This window comes from Glossina fuscipes, unplaced genomic scaffold (assembly GCF_014805625.2).
Source record: "Glossina fuscipes isolate IAEA_lab_2018 unplaced genomic scaffold, Yale_Gfus_2 303, whole genome shotgun sequence".
NCBI lineage: Eukaryota > Metazoa > Arthropoda > Insecta > Diptera > Glossinidae > Glossina > Glossina fuscipes.
The window spans coordinates 870,585-886,508 of record NW_023998646.1 but is presented as its reverse complement, the minus strand read 5'-3'; the positions used below and the strand labels follow the sequence as shown (position 1 = coordinate 886,508).

The 15,924-nt window shown below is 32.9% G+C and overlaps 1 protein-coding gene across 1 annotated transcript in view; it reads right to left on the bottom strand.

The window, feature by feature from the left end:
- Positions 1-14,348, bottom strand: part of LOC119642956 (zinc finger protein 235-like) — a 24,271-nt gene extending 9,923 nt beyond the window's left edge. Inside the window, exons 1-4 of the mRNA XM_038042286.1 lie at positions 12,796-14,348; positions 12,681-12,733; positions 7,964-12,599; positions 7,436-7,860 (exon numbers count right to left, since the gene is read on the bottom strand). Coding sequence (XP_037898214.1) covers positions 7,436-7,621 — 186 coding nt within the window. The 5' untranslated portion in view covers positions 7,622-7,860; positions 7,964-12,599; positions 12,681-12,733; positions 12,796-14,348. The remainder of the gene's footprint in view (positions 1-7,435; positions 7,861-7,963; positions 12,600-12,680; positions 12,734-12,795) is intronic.
- Between the last annotated feature and the right edge of the window lie 1,576 nt (positions 14,349-15,924).

The following is a 15,924-nucleotide window of genomic DNA, read 5'->3' as shown; positions in this document are numbered from 1 at the left end:
TTACGAAAAAATCAAATGGATATTAAATAAAAAGTGTCGTAAATGATTTGTGTAACTGTAAAGTTTGTTAGCGCATTTAAGCAAAAAATAACAAAAGCAGCAAAATAAAATCATTGAAAGTGCTCCACCCTAATAAAAGGATTATGAAACAGCAGCTGTTGTTCTATTACAAGGGAAATGCTTTACTTAATACTATAGTTTTGTCATTTCGTTCGCAACACAAAGGTCTTGCTTAGCACATAAGAGTTATAACCGTAACTCTCACGTAATCAGGTAAGCGACACAAACATTTGAGATGAGATTAGACATGAAACCAAAAAGGTCTTAATATTATTATTACATACTTATTAACACATTAGAATTGAAGGAAATTTAATGAGAAACTCAAGAAACTTTGTTAAAAATTTCCGTTATAACCAAGAACTACGCAGTTCCTAAGAGGGAGTAGGTGTTTATATTCTTCTATTCATATTCTGACACGAAGAGAAAATCATTCTAAGGTTGAAAGAGTTTATATAGTCATCATGAATACTAGCCATTCAGATCTGTAGGCATCGCTAGTTTCTTTTAATTCTGTCTTGCCCTAGTCACGAACGTCTGTTGAAAATATGTTTACCGGAGGCAATGTTTCGTAATTTAAATTATGACGTCTAGGCTAGGTAAATCCGATTTTATAAGCAACCAGCTCTGGTCTCCAACAGCTTTGCAGGTATGTAACTGTTAAAGCTGGAATGCATCGATTGACGTGCCACAGTTCATATATACGTAGAAGTGCAGATGTGCTAACCATATTAACCTCTATTAAGGGTTCTCCATAATAATAATTACGATAAAGGCAAACTTATTAAGTATGACAGTACTTTTTATGGCATACGTGTTTCAGTTTCAAAATACTTCTGGACATAAGGAAGTTATGAAAAAAGTAATAAATATATTTATTTTTAATTACTCTTATATTTATTTTTATATAATATTTTAAGGGGTTCGAATGAGATGAACATTCTTTTTTAAACAGCTAGCTATTTAGCAGATACTCTGGTTTCATGGTTAAAGAACGACCATTAGTCGTAATGTAGCTTGTATTATATAGTGGTAACTTCATGACAAATGCCATATACCCATTTTATCAAAACCTTTACAAAGTATATTCTTCATCAGCATCAAATTGCAAATCGACTTAAGCACGTCCGTTGGTCCGTCCGTGCAATGTTGATTCTAACCATTCTCTTGGCCACAAGAAGGAAACTATCAACGTCAAATTTGCAGAAGCATTGGAAGTTCTTACGCGCAGGTTGGTATTGAAAATGGGCTAAGTCAATTGAAAGACACGCTCTGAAATGCGAAGACCTCTGTTTTTCAAGTGGGATAAGAAATTGGTTTTTTGCTCGTTACTCATAAACTAGTAGTAAATGTACAAAAATTTGGATGGGTATTCTAAGGGCGATCCTGTAGCGCCTCTATAAAAATGGAAAAAGTTTATCATCCTTATCCAATATTATAGGATACCAAAATTGAATTTATATACTTTTAGAAACTTGTAAAAATAAGGTTCAAAAGCTTCATAATGTACGTAAATTCTTGGCCAGTTTCAAATTTGAAATGCATATAAATATGTCCGTCTGCTCGTTTGTGCATATCTATCGGCAACTGCATTTGTGGTAAACATTCTATCGTCCCCAAATTTGCAAAGGAAATTAGAAGTGGCTTAAACGTTTCTAAGGATACGCCCGTAACACCCACACACCTGTGCGAAAAAGGCTTTTAGCGCATATAGAGCATGTAAATTTAATTCTTTACTTTTTACCTTTTTAGGATTAAACTAATGGGTATAAAAAATACGCTCACGACCGAATATAATTTTCTTAGCTGTTTTCTTCGTTTTTCTCTTAGAATAGCGACGAAGGGCTGATCGTTGTATTTGTGGAAACGAGAGAAAGTAAATATATGTAAATAGGTATTAAAAGATGAATTCAAAATAAAAACCGGAATACATAAGAATTCTTGGAGCGAATTGAGCTGAGACAAAATAATTTCGTCTAGCATAAGCCGTCTCATTTCCGGATGGTTCAGAAGCATTGTACGCTGAGGAGTATTAGACACATTCTTGCGATTCTCCGCTCTTGTATGCTTTAAAAGTGAGTTAAGAAACTGAAGTTTTTTGTTTGTATTGTTCGTATAGCAGGGAGACGATTTGCGAAAATTTGGAAGCAATGGTTCAAAAAAAAAATTAATATTGTATACACTGGTCAATAATTCTGGAAATTCCCGAACTTTTAATTAAAGATATACGAAAGTTTGTTAGGAATTTCTAATGCCCTTATTATAATATCTACAAATAAGAAAAGGCTCTATCAATTTTGCCTATAACCGTCTGTTTCCGTGTTGTTCTCCTGTCTTTTTCAATTTATACTGCACAGCAATTTTAATTAAATTTGATTCGTTCGACACGTTGGCGGCACCATGTTCTTTTGGGCTTTATTTTAAATATACACGAAACCTTGATGCGAATAATCATAAGACAGTTTTCAATTTCTCTGTTTAAAAGGTTTTTTTTTTTGGTTTCTTAGTAATTGAAAACGTGTTTGCTTGCGGATAGAATCAATTTTGAAGATTGATTTATAGGCATAAGCCAATAATATATGTGGCTTGTGAAGTACAGCTTTTAATTTCAATTTTTGCGACGATAGATGTTCCTAAAAAGAAAGTAGGCATAACTAAATCCGCTTAGCGTCTCATTTTGATTAAGAAGTAGTTTAATTTAAATATCCATTTAATGCATATTTCTAACTTTCTAGCTAAATAGCTAGAAAAATGAATTCAAAGACTGAAGTCTTATGGGAATAGCATCTAAGGCCATCGCCTTTATTGAAAACTCTACCGCACTTGAGATTTGAACCCCCATCATTTGAGTTGTTAATTAGATCCGAAGTATGATTGCTATTTCAAAACAAAATTTATGATGGACATGTTTAGATTGCGTGATCGGCTTTGACTAAATAAGTTTTTATAAGTTTTGATTGAATAACTTCTGAACTGTTAAAAGATTCTTTCTTAGCAACATTAATGTTGTGTGTACTATTATGAACAACACTTCTTTCAATACTAAGTACGTAGTTACGCCAATGTTGCTCATTTATTTAACCCAATAAATAACGACAATTGGAAATTAATGCTTTCTTTTGTTTCACTCATTAATTAAACATTCGAATCGAAATGAATAATATCGGTCTAATTTTGCTCTTTAAATATTGAAATGCTAATAAAGCGTACAAACATCCGAAATTTAACACTTTTTTTGGAGAATTCTTTTTAACGATTCATTTAATTGTTTAAATATAATAAAGTAATAATGTTAATGTCAAGAACTTTACACAATGTAACAATGTAATACTATGATCAAAAAGTAAAACCAAGTTCAAGTTAAATTGTGCGGATATATCGAATATAATAAATATATTTTTTCTAAAATAGTAGCACTCTGAGAGACATCATAAACGTGATTAGTGTTTCTTGAAAGATAATACGTTTGTATTATAATTTGATATGTGACATATCGTTACTCGATAACAATTATCTTTCACTTCGTTGGCAAGTTGAGGCCTCTTTCCAAAGGAATTTGGCGTAATGATGCCGTCAGTCCGTAACACACGCCAAACAGTGATTTTTAATGAAGTTGTTCTTTTCGAATAACATGAGGAGCTTCCATACCGCCTGCTGGTTGGTTGGGTAGCCACAATATGCTTTTGAGTAGCGAGCGAATCCCCGACTATAAATAGCTCTGTTTCGAAATATCATATATCCAAAACTTTATATGTCCAATAAATTTCATATATCCAACAAATTTTTTTTGTGCGGAATAAAAAAAAAGCAAGAGATCGGATACACCATCTATTTTTTAATCGAAATTTTTAGAGGAAATTGGTTTGCATTTTTATTATAATACCATCTTTCCAAAAGTCGAAGCATTTCTAATAGATTTTATTTCTTTCCTTTGTCTCTATTTAACTTAATTGCAATCCCGTTTAAGCAATTAAACTTTTTAAAATGCTGGCGTGATAATCGCTTGTAATAGGGTTGAATGGGGATTAGCTCATCCGGAACAATATTTTTTCCCTAGAAATTTGGAAATATTTAATTGATATTTTTTGGATCTTCGCATGAGCAAATAGCATTTTAAACCTCAAAATACAAAACTAATTTTTAGTTAAAAATTGAAAACGAAGGATCAATTCCTTGCACACATTTTTCAGATTTACACAATTCAGGCTATCTCTCCCTTATTGGTTTTGCGAACTTCGGGAAATGTATGCAAATAAATGATAATTTTTAACGACAAACTTCTCTTTTTCCTCAAGCCGATTGACTTGAGAGCAAGTAAAGTTCCCGAAAGTGGAGGCGGATTTTGATAGAAAATCCGTCTTATTTTCAAATGTTTTTAGGACCAATTTCTCATAAATGACGGTCACAAATTTACAACAAAAATCCAAATACAATTTCTTCTTCGTACTGTTATTGTCTAACACCAATAATGAATAATTATCGTTCAGCTATAAAATTTTCGTGTTACGTACAACATACTTGTAAATAGACCTACCAAGCCGTGCACATATGTGTATGTGAGTACTTCTACTCATATATATACATATAGAATTATGCTGCATTAACATTTGACGAACACACCCGCAAAACAATGAGGGTTATATTTTCCCATGAAGTTTAACCAACTCTTATTATGCTTACTCTCCCATGACACTGGGAAAATCTTCAAGAAATTCTCATAGCTTCTTAGTAAGTTCTTCACTAAATTTATGCTTTTCTTTATGTTGACGTAAAGGCGGGGTGGTTTCTCAATACTTTGCTAGATTTTATAACATTTATTTAAACTTATACGTGAGTTTATAAAGCGTAAATGCACCAACAGTGGTAGGCTTATGCATTAGAATGGTTCACAAAAGAAAAAGCTTCTACTTGTTAAGATGGTAATAAACTTAAGCTGTGACCGAAATGAGACTAATAATAAAAAAAACTTTTCATCGCTTTTTCATATTAAAGATCCAAGTAGGAATATAAATTTGATGAATATTATTTTACCGAAATTAAAAGACTAAGCGCGAAAAAGATGGTATAAATTGTCATAAAGTGTAGGAATCTCGAACGTTGAGAGATTTGTAATTTAGACAAATTAAATTAAATGTTTTTGAATGAGATTCAATTCATATTCATAAGTGAAAGGATAGAGATAATCGGATTGGCTTTATAATAGAGAAAACACTTAATGGACTCTTAGTTTTCTCTCTATACCTTTATTTGCCTTACAAGCGTTTACGTACTATGTATTCATTAAGTGTGAAAACTTTCTGAAATATGTTAGTCAGAGAGAGAGAAAGAGAGAGATAAAACTTGAAGAGCCTGTCTAATGCATATTTCATTGGTCGGCGTATTCATTGCAATACATGTATTATCTAAAACTTTTATGCGGTCATCTAATTAATCAAATATAACATATACAAGAGTTCAGAGGAAGTACGTATCGCTGTGAGAAGTTTCTCACACTGTTATCTTAACAATACATTAAAATTATAATGTGTAAATGCAGTTAATTGACACCCGATCCGAAGAATTCATGCAATAATATATAATAAAATTTATCAAAAAAAATATATAATTTTTTTTGCTGGTGCACAGAAATTTAAATATCTGCTAAGGCAACGCCTACTTGCAAACATAATCATCGAACTCTATTTTATACAAGATCTGCAACTGTTGAATATTTTAGCGTAGGACGATTGAATGTGGTCGGTTTGTCAATTCTCTTGTTAATATAGTTTAATCATTTTATATAATAAATTTCAAGTTAGAAAAGATTTATGTTGCCACCACACTAAGGGAGCACATTAAATGGATGTAACATAAAAAAAAGAGTTTATAAAAATTCTTAGGTCTTTTTAATTATTACAAACCGATGGACAAATACTCTTGTCCCAGATATTGAGAGTAAATTCAAAGAAATAAAGAGAGATCTCTTAAAGATTTTTGAAGGGTCATTATTGTTGCAACAAAGAATTGGTTCAAATATAAGCCAAATCGTCTTTCACACTTCAAACACCAAAAAAAAAATAATGCAATTTGTTGCTATTATCGGACTAATGTTTAATAAATGCTCAGTTTATTCTCCTTTTGGTTTTCTTTATCAACATTGTCCACAGTTTGCAGGTAATCATAATATAAAATTGTATATGCAAATGAAACATAACATACAAATATAATTAATCAGTAAGAAAAGTAACTTTGGATACCGATAATCCGAAGCATGTACTTAAACAAAGTAACGTTTATAAATGGCTCTTTCAAACTTCTACTCTTAAGTTAAGTCATTACCGTAGCTTCTTAGCTATTGTGAACCCTCTTGCTCTTCAAAGTTTACAATTATTGGGAATTCCTACTACATAAATGTGGAAAAATTGACACGGGGGAAAGAGATTCACGTAATTAAATTACTCCGATGTTTATTTATAGACCAGCGTTATGACAAGATGATTATTTTCGCTCTCCATTAGAGGACTAATCTAAACGATAAGATACGACCATAAAGTACTTTTGAACATCTTTTTGCGCGAACTTTCATATACGAGTTACGATAGAAAAAAAGAAAAAAACCTTTTTACGAGCATATTATTCACTTTTAGACGACCATCTGTGCTAAGAAGATAGATGTCATTCGAGGAAGGCTCTGTAGACATACTTTTCAGGTTTGAAATTAGAAGTTGTTATGTATAGAACTTCCCAAAGATTATGGCGATTTTGTCCAATTTTACACAACCAATTCAAAGCTTAAAATGACACGAAATTTAAAATCGACAGCTTGCAAGATCGGAGAGCCTTCCATGAAGGTTGCTTCTACGCAATTTACGTTTCAAGAATGCATATACCGCGTGAAAAGGGAGGGTTGCAATAGTAATAATACTATTAAGAGGCGATGCACCGTGGCGGAAATTTAATATCCATTTGAAAGTTTTTTTGGACTTTCGTTGATTTTACCGCAGAGAATTTCCAAAGTCTCTGGTTTCTTCCCGATTTCCTACATAAATCCCATAAGCGCATTGCTTACCGTAAGAGATGTTCAATATTTTCTAAAAAAAACTTAAAGAATGGGTCATAAAATTTAGAGTTTAGAGTCTAGTTTTAGGAACATCTCTAAACGTAGCTAAACCGTTAAGCACTTAATTCTTCTAAATAAAATTTAAATATTTATTCCGAACTACCCTCCGCCGCTCTCGTTCCTTTAAAATTCTTTTTAGGTTGGGTGGAGGTTCTTTCATTACAGCGAATATTTTTTCAATTAAAAGAAATCTGCAAGGTTAGCATTTATTAAGAGAGATGATAAATAATAAAACTGAATAAACTAGACTATGTAGAGAAACCTAAGATTACTTACATCGTCGTCTTGCAAACTGCTGGCGATATTTAGTTTATCTATTCGTATTGTTCCTTGAAACGGATAAAATAATTGTCCTTTTGGTATATCTGAGCAAGTCCATACGGTTAGATCGGTTTCATTATTATTGGTTAAGGCATTTATCGCCAAAGAGAATTCCTGCGGTATTAAAACACAAGTTTCCATATTCTGTTTATTATGTTATAATTTTTTTCAAATAAAATGTTCACAATTTATATCTAAACAACTGCTGATGTTCTAATTAAGTTACGATAGAGGCAGAGAAACAAAAACAAAAAACACAATAAACATTTGGATGTAAGTTGTTTGAAATCAATAACGAGCAGTAGTAGTAATCAGTCACATTTTCTTCAATGCCAAGCGCGTACTGGTTGTTCAGGAGTGGCCAAACTAACCATGACCTTCTGAAAGAAAAAAGCGCACACTTTATTCCGCACTTATTATAGTAAAATGAAATTATTAGGAGCCACTCAGTGCATTGAGCAAAAGAGTGCTCCATTACTTTACCGAAAACAAGACCAAGATACATATTCAATGTTAATTCATGCGATTGATCATAACGTACATTCATAAGCAGACATCAATACACATACCAAGTGAGCACACATACGGATGCACAAAAAGACATAAGCAAACTATCATGCCTAAATATTACATATTGTACCTTCCACAGGTAGCTGGTAGCTAGAGTTGACTTTTCGCTAAGATAATGGCAAGACAACTTTGAAAAAGCAGCGCCGCCACCTGTTGCCTCATTTGGTTTCTTGTTTTGTTTACATTTCTATGTATGTAGTTAAAGCCCATACACATGCAACACTTACGTGAATGAAATCAAGTAGGAAGATCGTCGTTGTGTCGTTGCTTAGTTAACTTAGTGCTGTTGTAACTGCTTTACTGATGCTCTCTTCAGGTATTGAGTGGGTTTTGAGTAAAAATGATATCTCGCAAGTAATAAAGGTTTCTGACCAGCATTTTCGGCTTCCATTCATAACTTCTCACAAACTGTTACATTTCTATTTTTTTTTTTCTTTCTTCATATAAACTGTAATTCATTCTTACGTGTTCTTTGAGTGAAATATTAGTTTAGCACAAGACTGAAATGCAAAAGTGGATGCATTTAAGACGTTTATTTAACTCCGCCTATTTAAAGTTACTGAAGAATCTTGACGATAGCATTAATGCCTTGAAAAAAAGCGCAAACTGGCCAATGACGACTATGAAATTCCAAATTAAAGGACAATTTTATTATGACTTGAACTCGCGGCATCCGTCTTTGGCTGAATTATGAAAATTTTAATACTTACTCTTTGCAAATAGAATCAAAAACCAGTAACTGGTTGCTTGCACATAAATTAAAAGGTGGTTTTGTTATAATTGCATTGAATATCAACTGGAATTTATCGTATATCGCTATTAGAGTGGCCCAAAAGTTTTCCTTATACACTTCCGCATTTTCAACTAAATTATGCTACGCTACATAAAAACATTACATAAGAAAAAACCCCCTTTTTCCAATCCAGTTTATGCGTTGTTACGCATTTAACAACTTTTTCAAATATGCGTTGATTTTCTCCACAACTGCGAAGCTACTAGTTACGCTTTAATTAAGTGGACGTAGCAATATCAGTAAAATTGTTAATCAAGTTAGACGAAGCGCATATCCTTACGAATATGCATAAAATAGGAAGTATTGTAGTATTAGCAAATGTAAAGATAATGTTCTAATGACACCGCAGAGGTATTTCGCAAACCTTGAATATATGGTGCATTCTTTATAAATATTTCCGTAAAATGTATATATTTAAGCAGCGTAAACATTTCAAAAGAAATCGCAAATTTATTTGTTACTTGTTTACTGCTCTTAACTTGCCGTCGCTAAATAAGCTATCTATATACGAAATGAATTCCATGTTCCCTTCCTTTTTTCATTTGCTTGACGGCGATAGAATTTCAGATTAGAATCGAGTGACCTATCTGTGAGCAATAATGATCTCTTTACAGACCATGTCCAAGCTAATTAAACAATTCGTTAACTAGTTCAATATATTATTTTTAATGAATTCGTTTATATGGGTATCATAATCAAGAATATTGACCGATTCCTTTATTAATGTTTTTTGACGTTGTCTTGACATATAGTATGCAAGCAAAGTGAATGTCTGATACTCTCAGACGATTCACTCCCTTGTTATATACGGTATTTACAAAGAATTTATTTATTCTTTCCGTATAGTTCGAGTGATTTCGCGTAAGTACCCACTGACGTTTTCCTGGGGAGTTTTTTTGCAACTAAATTGAACACCTTATTCGCTTAAAAAGTTCAGTCCCGTATATGTAAAGTTTTTTGAAATTTATTCACTTCTTTTTGCAGTATAGCGATACTAAATGTCGACTGGTATTTGAGTGTTCTTACGCTTTGGAATCTCCCTGAAAAGTTCTTCAGCGAGTAAGTTAAACATCTCACCCCTTCACAGAGTTTTTTTAGAATAAAGATATTGTGTAAATACTCTCACTGACGTTCCCAAAGAACTTTTTTTAGAAGCAAATCAAATTTTAAATGCCTTTAGAGCGTTCGATTTTATGTTTGAAATATTAAATTTAGCGAATTTGTTTGCATATTCTTCTGCCATTGTGGCACACAACGAATGGTTTTATATACACACTAGATGCTTGCATGTACTTTGATAAATTTTTCATTCGAAAAAGGCATTTATTGGGAAAAATTCGTACAATATTTTCCGTCATGTCCGGACACGGCCATAATGTGTGGAGAAAACGATATCGGTTTGGCAGTGATCGACCCATTTTCGCACTTGTTCAGCGTTTCCAAACCGCGGGCCAGCTAAACTATGGTACATAAATCGGAACAAGTGGTAATCAAAAGACGCTATGTGTAATAAGTACGCTGGGCGGGACAGAAAATTCCGATTCAAGCTGCAGCAACCTTGCAACGTGTCGCAGAGTATTGTCATGAAAGAGGACTGCATCTTGAAACCGCTATTGGCGTTCTTTTTTGCAACAATACATCGTCCAATTTGGCTAATTGACGTCGGTAGACATCTGAAGTAACAGTTTCAGTCGATTTTAGCAGCTCGTAATACACTAAGTCTTGTTGATGCCACCATAAGCACAGCAAAACTTGCCATGAATATTCCGCTTTGGCGTCGATGTTGAGCGATTTCCTGCACTAACTCATGCCTTTTTGCGCTTCCGATCGTCGTAGTATCGTCAGTCACAATACGACACGGAAAACTGTTTATTACCGGGCAAGCACCGAACAAACGACGTTGAAAACCTTCGTAATGATATTTTCAGTCAATTCGTATGGTAGCCATTTTCCCTACTTTTGAGTCTTTTCCGTCGAATTCAATCCTTGTTTATATTGATTCTTCGTATTACTTTAACATGTTCACCAATTGGTCAGCGACACAAGATACATGCAAACGTCCATTATTTTTACGCATGGTTTTTCCTTGGATGCTCCTTTGAATGCAAATTAAACGTCCTATCCCATCCATGATCTTTCGCTGGTTATTTCTTTTGGATGCAAATTAAATTTCCTACCGGTTTGGCAAGATCCCTCGCTTGATCGAAATATATATTTTAGCGAACATGTCCACTTATTTTTTCGGTGTCAAGTTATAAGCGACCGAGCTTTTCACACATATTGAAGTTCCCATGGCATCTTATCCACTTAGAAGGTTTTCTCCCTTATACATAATATTCGCAGGGAATTTTTTGACTTATTTTCTCTATGCTTTCGTACAAACTATCGCGTGATTTCGTACGAGTATTCTAAATATATTAAATATCCAACTGCTACAGAGAGATCACTCGTTTCTTCGAAGTATTATCTTTAAATAATTTTTTACTTAATTTGTGGTGTCACAATAAAAGATCAAGGGACTATTTATAAGATTTCAGGCGTATTCAACTTTCTGTAAGTTCTTCGGCAAGTAATTTATCATCTTATCCAGTTAGGAAGTTCGCTTCTTCATTCAAAATATTTTGAGGGAATTTATTCACTTATGTTTGCAATATCCCGATACAAAATATTGAGTAATTCCGCAGGAGAATTCGTACGCCTTGATCTTTCCCTGGCAACTTATTTTGTATGCAAACTTAATACCTTACTACTCAGCATTAATCAATTTTTTCACTTATTTTTGCTGTGTTACGGTATTAAGTACCGAGGGAGCCCTCGTACGCACTGAATTTTTCCCGAGAAGTGTTTTCTTTTCTAATGGAATATAGTGGACGTTACGACATGATTATATTAATGTTTCTTAATAATGCCTTTTAATGAATTAAAATGGGAGAGATAAATTTTGTAGCATGCACGTTTTTCTGGCAATAAATAAGAGCGCCGTCCAAGATTTTAAGGGTCGTAGATATAAGAAATTCGGTCCTAGCCAGATATACATTTTTTGCTTGCTTATCTAATACGGTATCGAATATCGAATGGTTCTTATGTGTTTTCGATACCGTGGAAAGTTTTTTTGCAAGCAATTTAACAATCTCATGTTTTCAGAGAGTTCCGTTGCTTTAACTTTATTCACTTACTTTTATGGAGCCACGATATTAAGATTAAGAACCGAGGGACTGTTCATAAATCTTCATATGCTCTGACTTTCTCCTAAGAAGTTCTTCAACTAGTAAATTAAATGTCTTGTTTGCGTAGACAAGTCGCTTTTTTATTGGAAGTATTTTTGGGGAATTTATTCATTGACTCATCCAGTACACGTCAACGTTCGTCTGTTTTTCTAGAAAAAAATATCGGACCCCCTTAAAATATGCGCTCACTTATTTAAAATTTTCTTTAGCGCAATATTATCCCAGTTACATAGTACTAAGAATCGTCTTTTCATATTTGAGCAAAATATCTCGAAAACTGCGATCTGATTTTTGGATTCGTGCAACGTGTCTAAGTTGATTGGTACAATAAAACTATGGTCTACTTAAGTCTTTCTGATGTTTTGTACATATCCGAGCAGTGTTCACCTACCTCGTACAACAAATGATGTAAAAATTATATCGCACAGGAATATACATCTAGTCGCCCATTGTCGGAAGTAAATATGTAACAGAAACTTCCGAGAATTATATCTTGACTAAAATAGCTTAATGGCACACGAACTGCTTCCTTATAAAGAGTAAGTTGGTTTAACAAACATAAATTATCGGCCAGATTGCCTGAATAGAAAGAATGCTGCAGAGAACTTACCAAATCAAATTTGTTGAGTAAAAGCACTTGAACGCACTTGTAAAATAATGGTTCTAAAAACATTAATTGCGAATAGTATGATTATAGGATATCCTTTCGTTTATATATAAATTACCTTTTCAATAGAGCTAAATCTTCAGTGGTTTTATTCCTTTAGCAGTCTGCTTGGGAATTACTTTCTGTAAACTTTGGCACGATTTCGAATTGATTGTTTAATTTGGTTAATTAGAATACAATTGGCGATAGTCTTAATTGTCGAGATAACCATAAAATGTTGTTTTCATTTTCATTAAAAGAATGTCGATGTCTTATACAAAAATTTGAAACAATTAAAGTGGTCTGCTGTAAATTTTAAATCTTGGCCAAGTTTGAAAATTTTTCTTCCGTTCCCTTTTGTTAGCTTTATATCGTGCAATGTTCCCATGTAAGCAGACAATTACTTAACGGCAATGTGTCCGCCTAGACGTACGTAAACTTTCTTACTAGTAGGGCTACTTTATAGGAGGCAAAGGTGTTTGAATGCAAAAAAACCTCTGCAAGCCGCTTAATTTCACTACAAATTCTAACATTTGTTGTAAAAGTAAATAAAACACGCTTCTGAATGAGAATTGGATCAAAAAAATCTTTTCAGTATATCATTTGGACGTTGCCACTATTTATGAAATATAATACATACATAGTTGTACAGCGTGTAATGAGCAATGGGCTCACGGTTACCACGGTTATCCAATTGTTGATGTAGTTGAAGGCTTTAATTTTGGACCAATTATTTGAATAAGCAGTGCCTGATTACACCAATAAATATTTTATCTAAACTAACTTCTAGAAGTTTCTTTTTTTATACAATACTTTTTGTATCAGGATATATTATATTTGTGCGAATATATAACATCCATCAGGGGTCAGGGCCATTGGCCCGACTTTTATTATAGCAAGAATCAAAATCACTTTCTGAATCAGTGCAAGGTTGTCTATCTATATAATCGTCTAATTTTCAACCTAACGGCAAAGCCTATTGAAAATTGTCAAAGTTGGACCATATTTTCCACTGCTCCCCACACAACTCTTTATATTGTAATATCTACAATTACTTGGCAAAATTCGCTGAATATACCATTTCGGCGTTCTAGTTTGATATGAAAAGATGTGGTTGGATGGAGCGAGTTTTTTAATCCACTGCCATATGATGTGAAAACCCATGGATTATTTTCTTTACAATATGAAATCATTTCTCTCTTTCATTTCAGTTGCTCTATTCGAAATTAACTTTTTTTTTTTGGTATGTTGGATGGAGATGGACCAAGCCAATAGATTTGTGGCTTATATGTCCAAACAAATTTAACTACCGTGGATTATATTCTATACATTCTACAGGTGTTTTTCATTCCGAATTCAACTACCAAAATTTAAGTACATACGTGACGCATGTCGAATGTGATATCGCTAGCAATTTCGTTTTTCAAAAAACCTTTTCAATTCAGCTATAAACGTGATTGTTACCACATGCAAGCCAGTCTAGTAATTGTCTAATTAAGTAAGCGTATGCTGAGTGTGGAACTTAACTTGGAAGTTCATTTTGTTTCCAGTACAGGTTTCAATGGGTTCTTATTGTAATAGTTAAATAGAAGAAAATTTAAAAAAAAAAATTAAAAAGGTTAAAAATTGGAAGAAATTTTTACATAAAACTAAAATAAAAAAAATTAAAAAATTATAAAATTGAACAAAAAATTTAAGGTATTAAAACACAAGCAGTCAATTTCCAGCTTCTTTTTGCATCAAATCTTATGATATGATGTGTGAGGACTTTACATGGCAACGCGGACTAACTTTGAGTAGTGTGTTTGTTGTGACAAATGGGTAACGAACGTTAATTTGAGACTAATGATTTAGCTCATAGATATGCAGCAGTAAATTCACACCTCGTCACTTTACACATCGTAAGAAGGAAGCTTTTATTTATTCCAATAGAATTCACATACCGTGTTTTTGGATCACGCCACTTTAACACATCAAAAATAACACATTATTTTTATGGCAAGAGCATACTTTTCATGGAAGTAGGCATACAGGAGGATGCCCTAAGCATCACATGCCGTGATCTAAGTTCAGCAAACTTAATCGACTTAACTAAAAATTTTATTATTTTTCAGTTTCCGAAATAAGACTTCCTCTCCATATAAAGACGTTTTTCATGACAACCACTATATAAATTAACATATGATCTGGGTCAAGGATATAGACCCATGTGCCTAAAATTTGGTCCATTTAATTCTTAAATCAAATTACTATCGCAATAGGCCTTTTTGGTTTATAAGGGTTTACATTTTTCGAGAATCTTTGTATGTGAACGTATCCAAAAATTATGACTATGGTCCAAATTCGGTAAGGTTGATTTCTTTGTCAATTTACTATTGTGAACTAATTTTAACATAGAAATATTGAAACTTAACGTTTCTTATAATATAAGGACTCAGCTTTCGTAGGAAGGTTTTAGTAAGGGGTTCAAAAAATTGTCCCAGCCGATTCAAGGTTTTCAAGCCAATTTGGGAAGCCCAATTGCTATCACTCTGTCACTTTAATATAATTTTTTCTATATTTCTAATCTATTTTAATAAGGACAATGAACAAGCAAATTTTTTAATGGGGTTTTTCATTTATTTTTGTTATTTAGTATAATTTGGGGTAGTTCTTTGTGGAACATATTCAAACAAACGCTTCTTTTCTTTCATTTTATGCTTAAAGATTCATCTAATCTGTGTATACATAACCAATCTTAAACATGTTGTTGATTGGCTTCCCAAAAAAGTCATAAGTAGTAAAGAAAATTTGTTTTCAATAACTTAAAAAAAGTATTTCTTTCAACTCACCTCGGGTTGAAAAGTGAGCAGTGTCAAACCCAATCTAGAAGTTACTTTACCCATTAGTACGCGTTCAGGCAAGCGATGGTATTGGCTATTTATTATCTTTAATTTCTTTATTATTATCTTCATCCGTAGACTTTATATGTCTTTCTTTTTCTTTATAAGTTTCATCTGAAGTACTTTGACTAAAATTATCTTCTAACCCATTCGAACTGTAAATTCACATAAATAAACATATAAAATGTCTTTTTATATAGTAACAAAGCGTCCAATTTGAGAATCATTTGTTGAATAATTGTTCAAGTATTTGTATAAAAATTTGGCCATGTACGAGAATAAGCGTATAAAAATTTGGCCACATACGAGAATAAGCGTATATATTC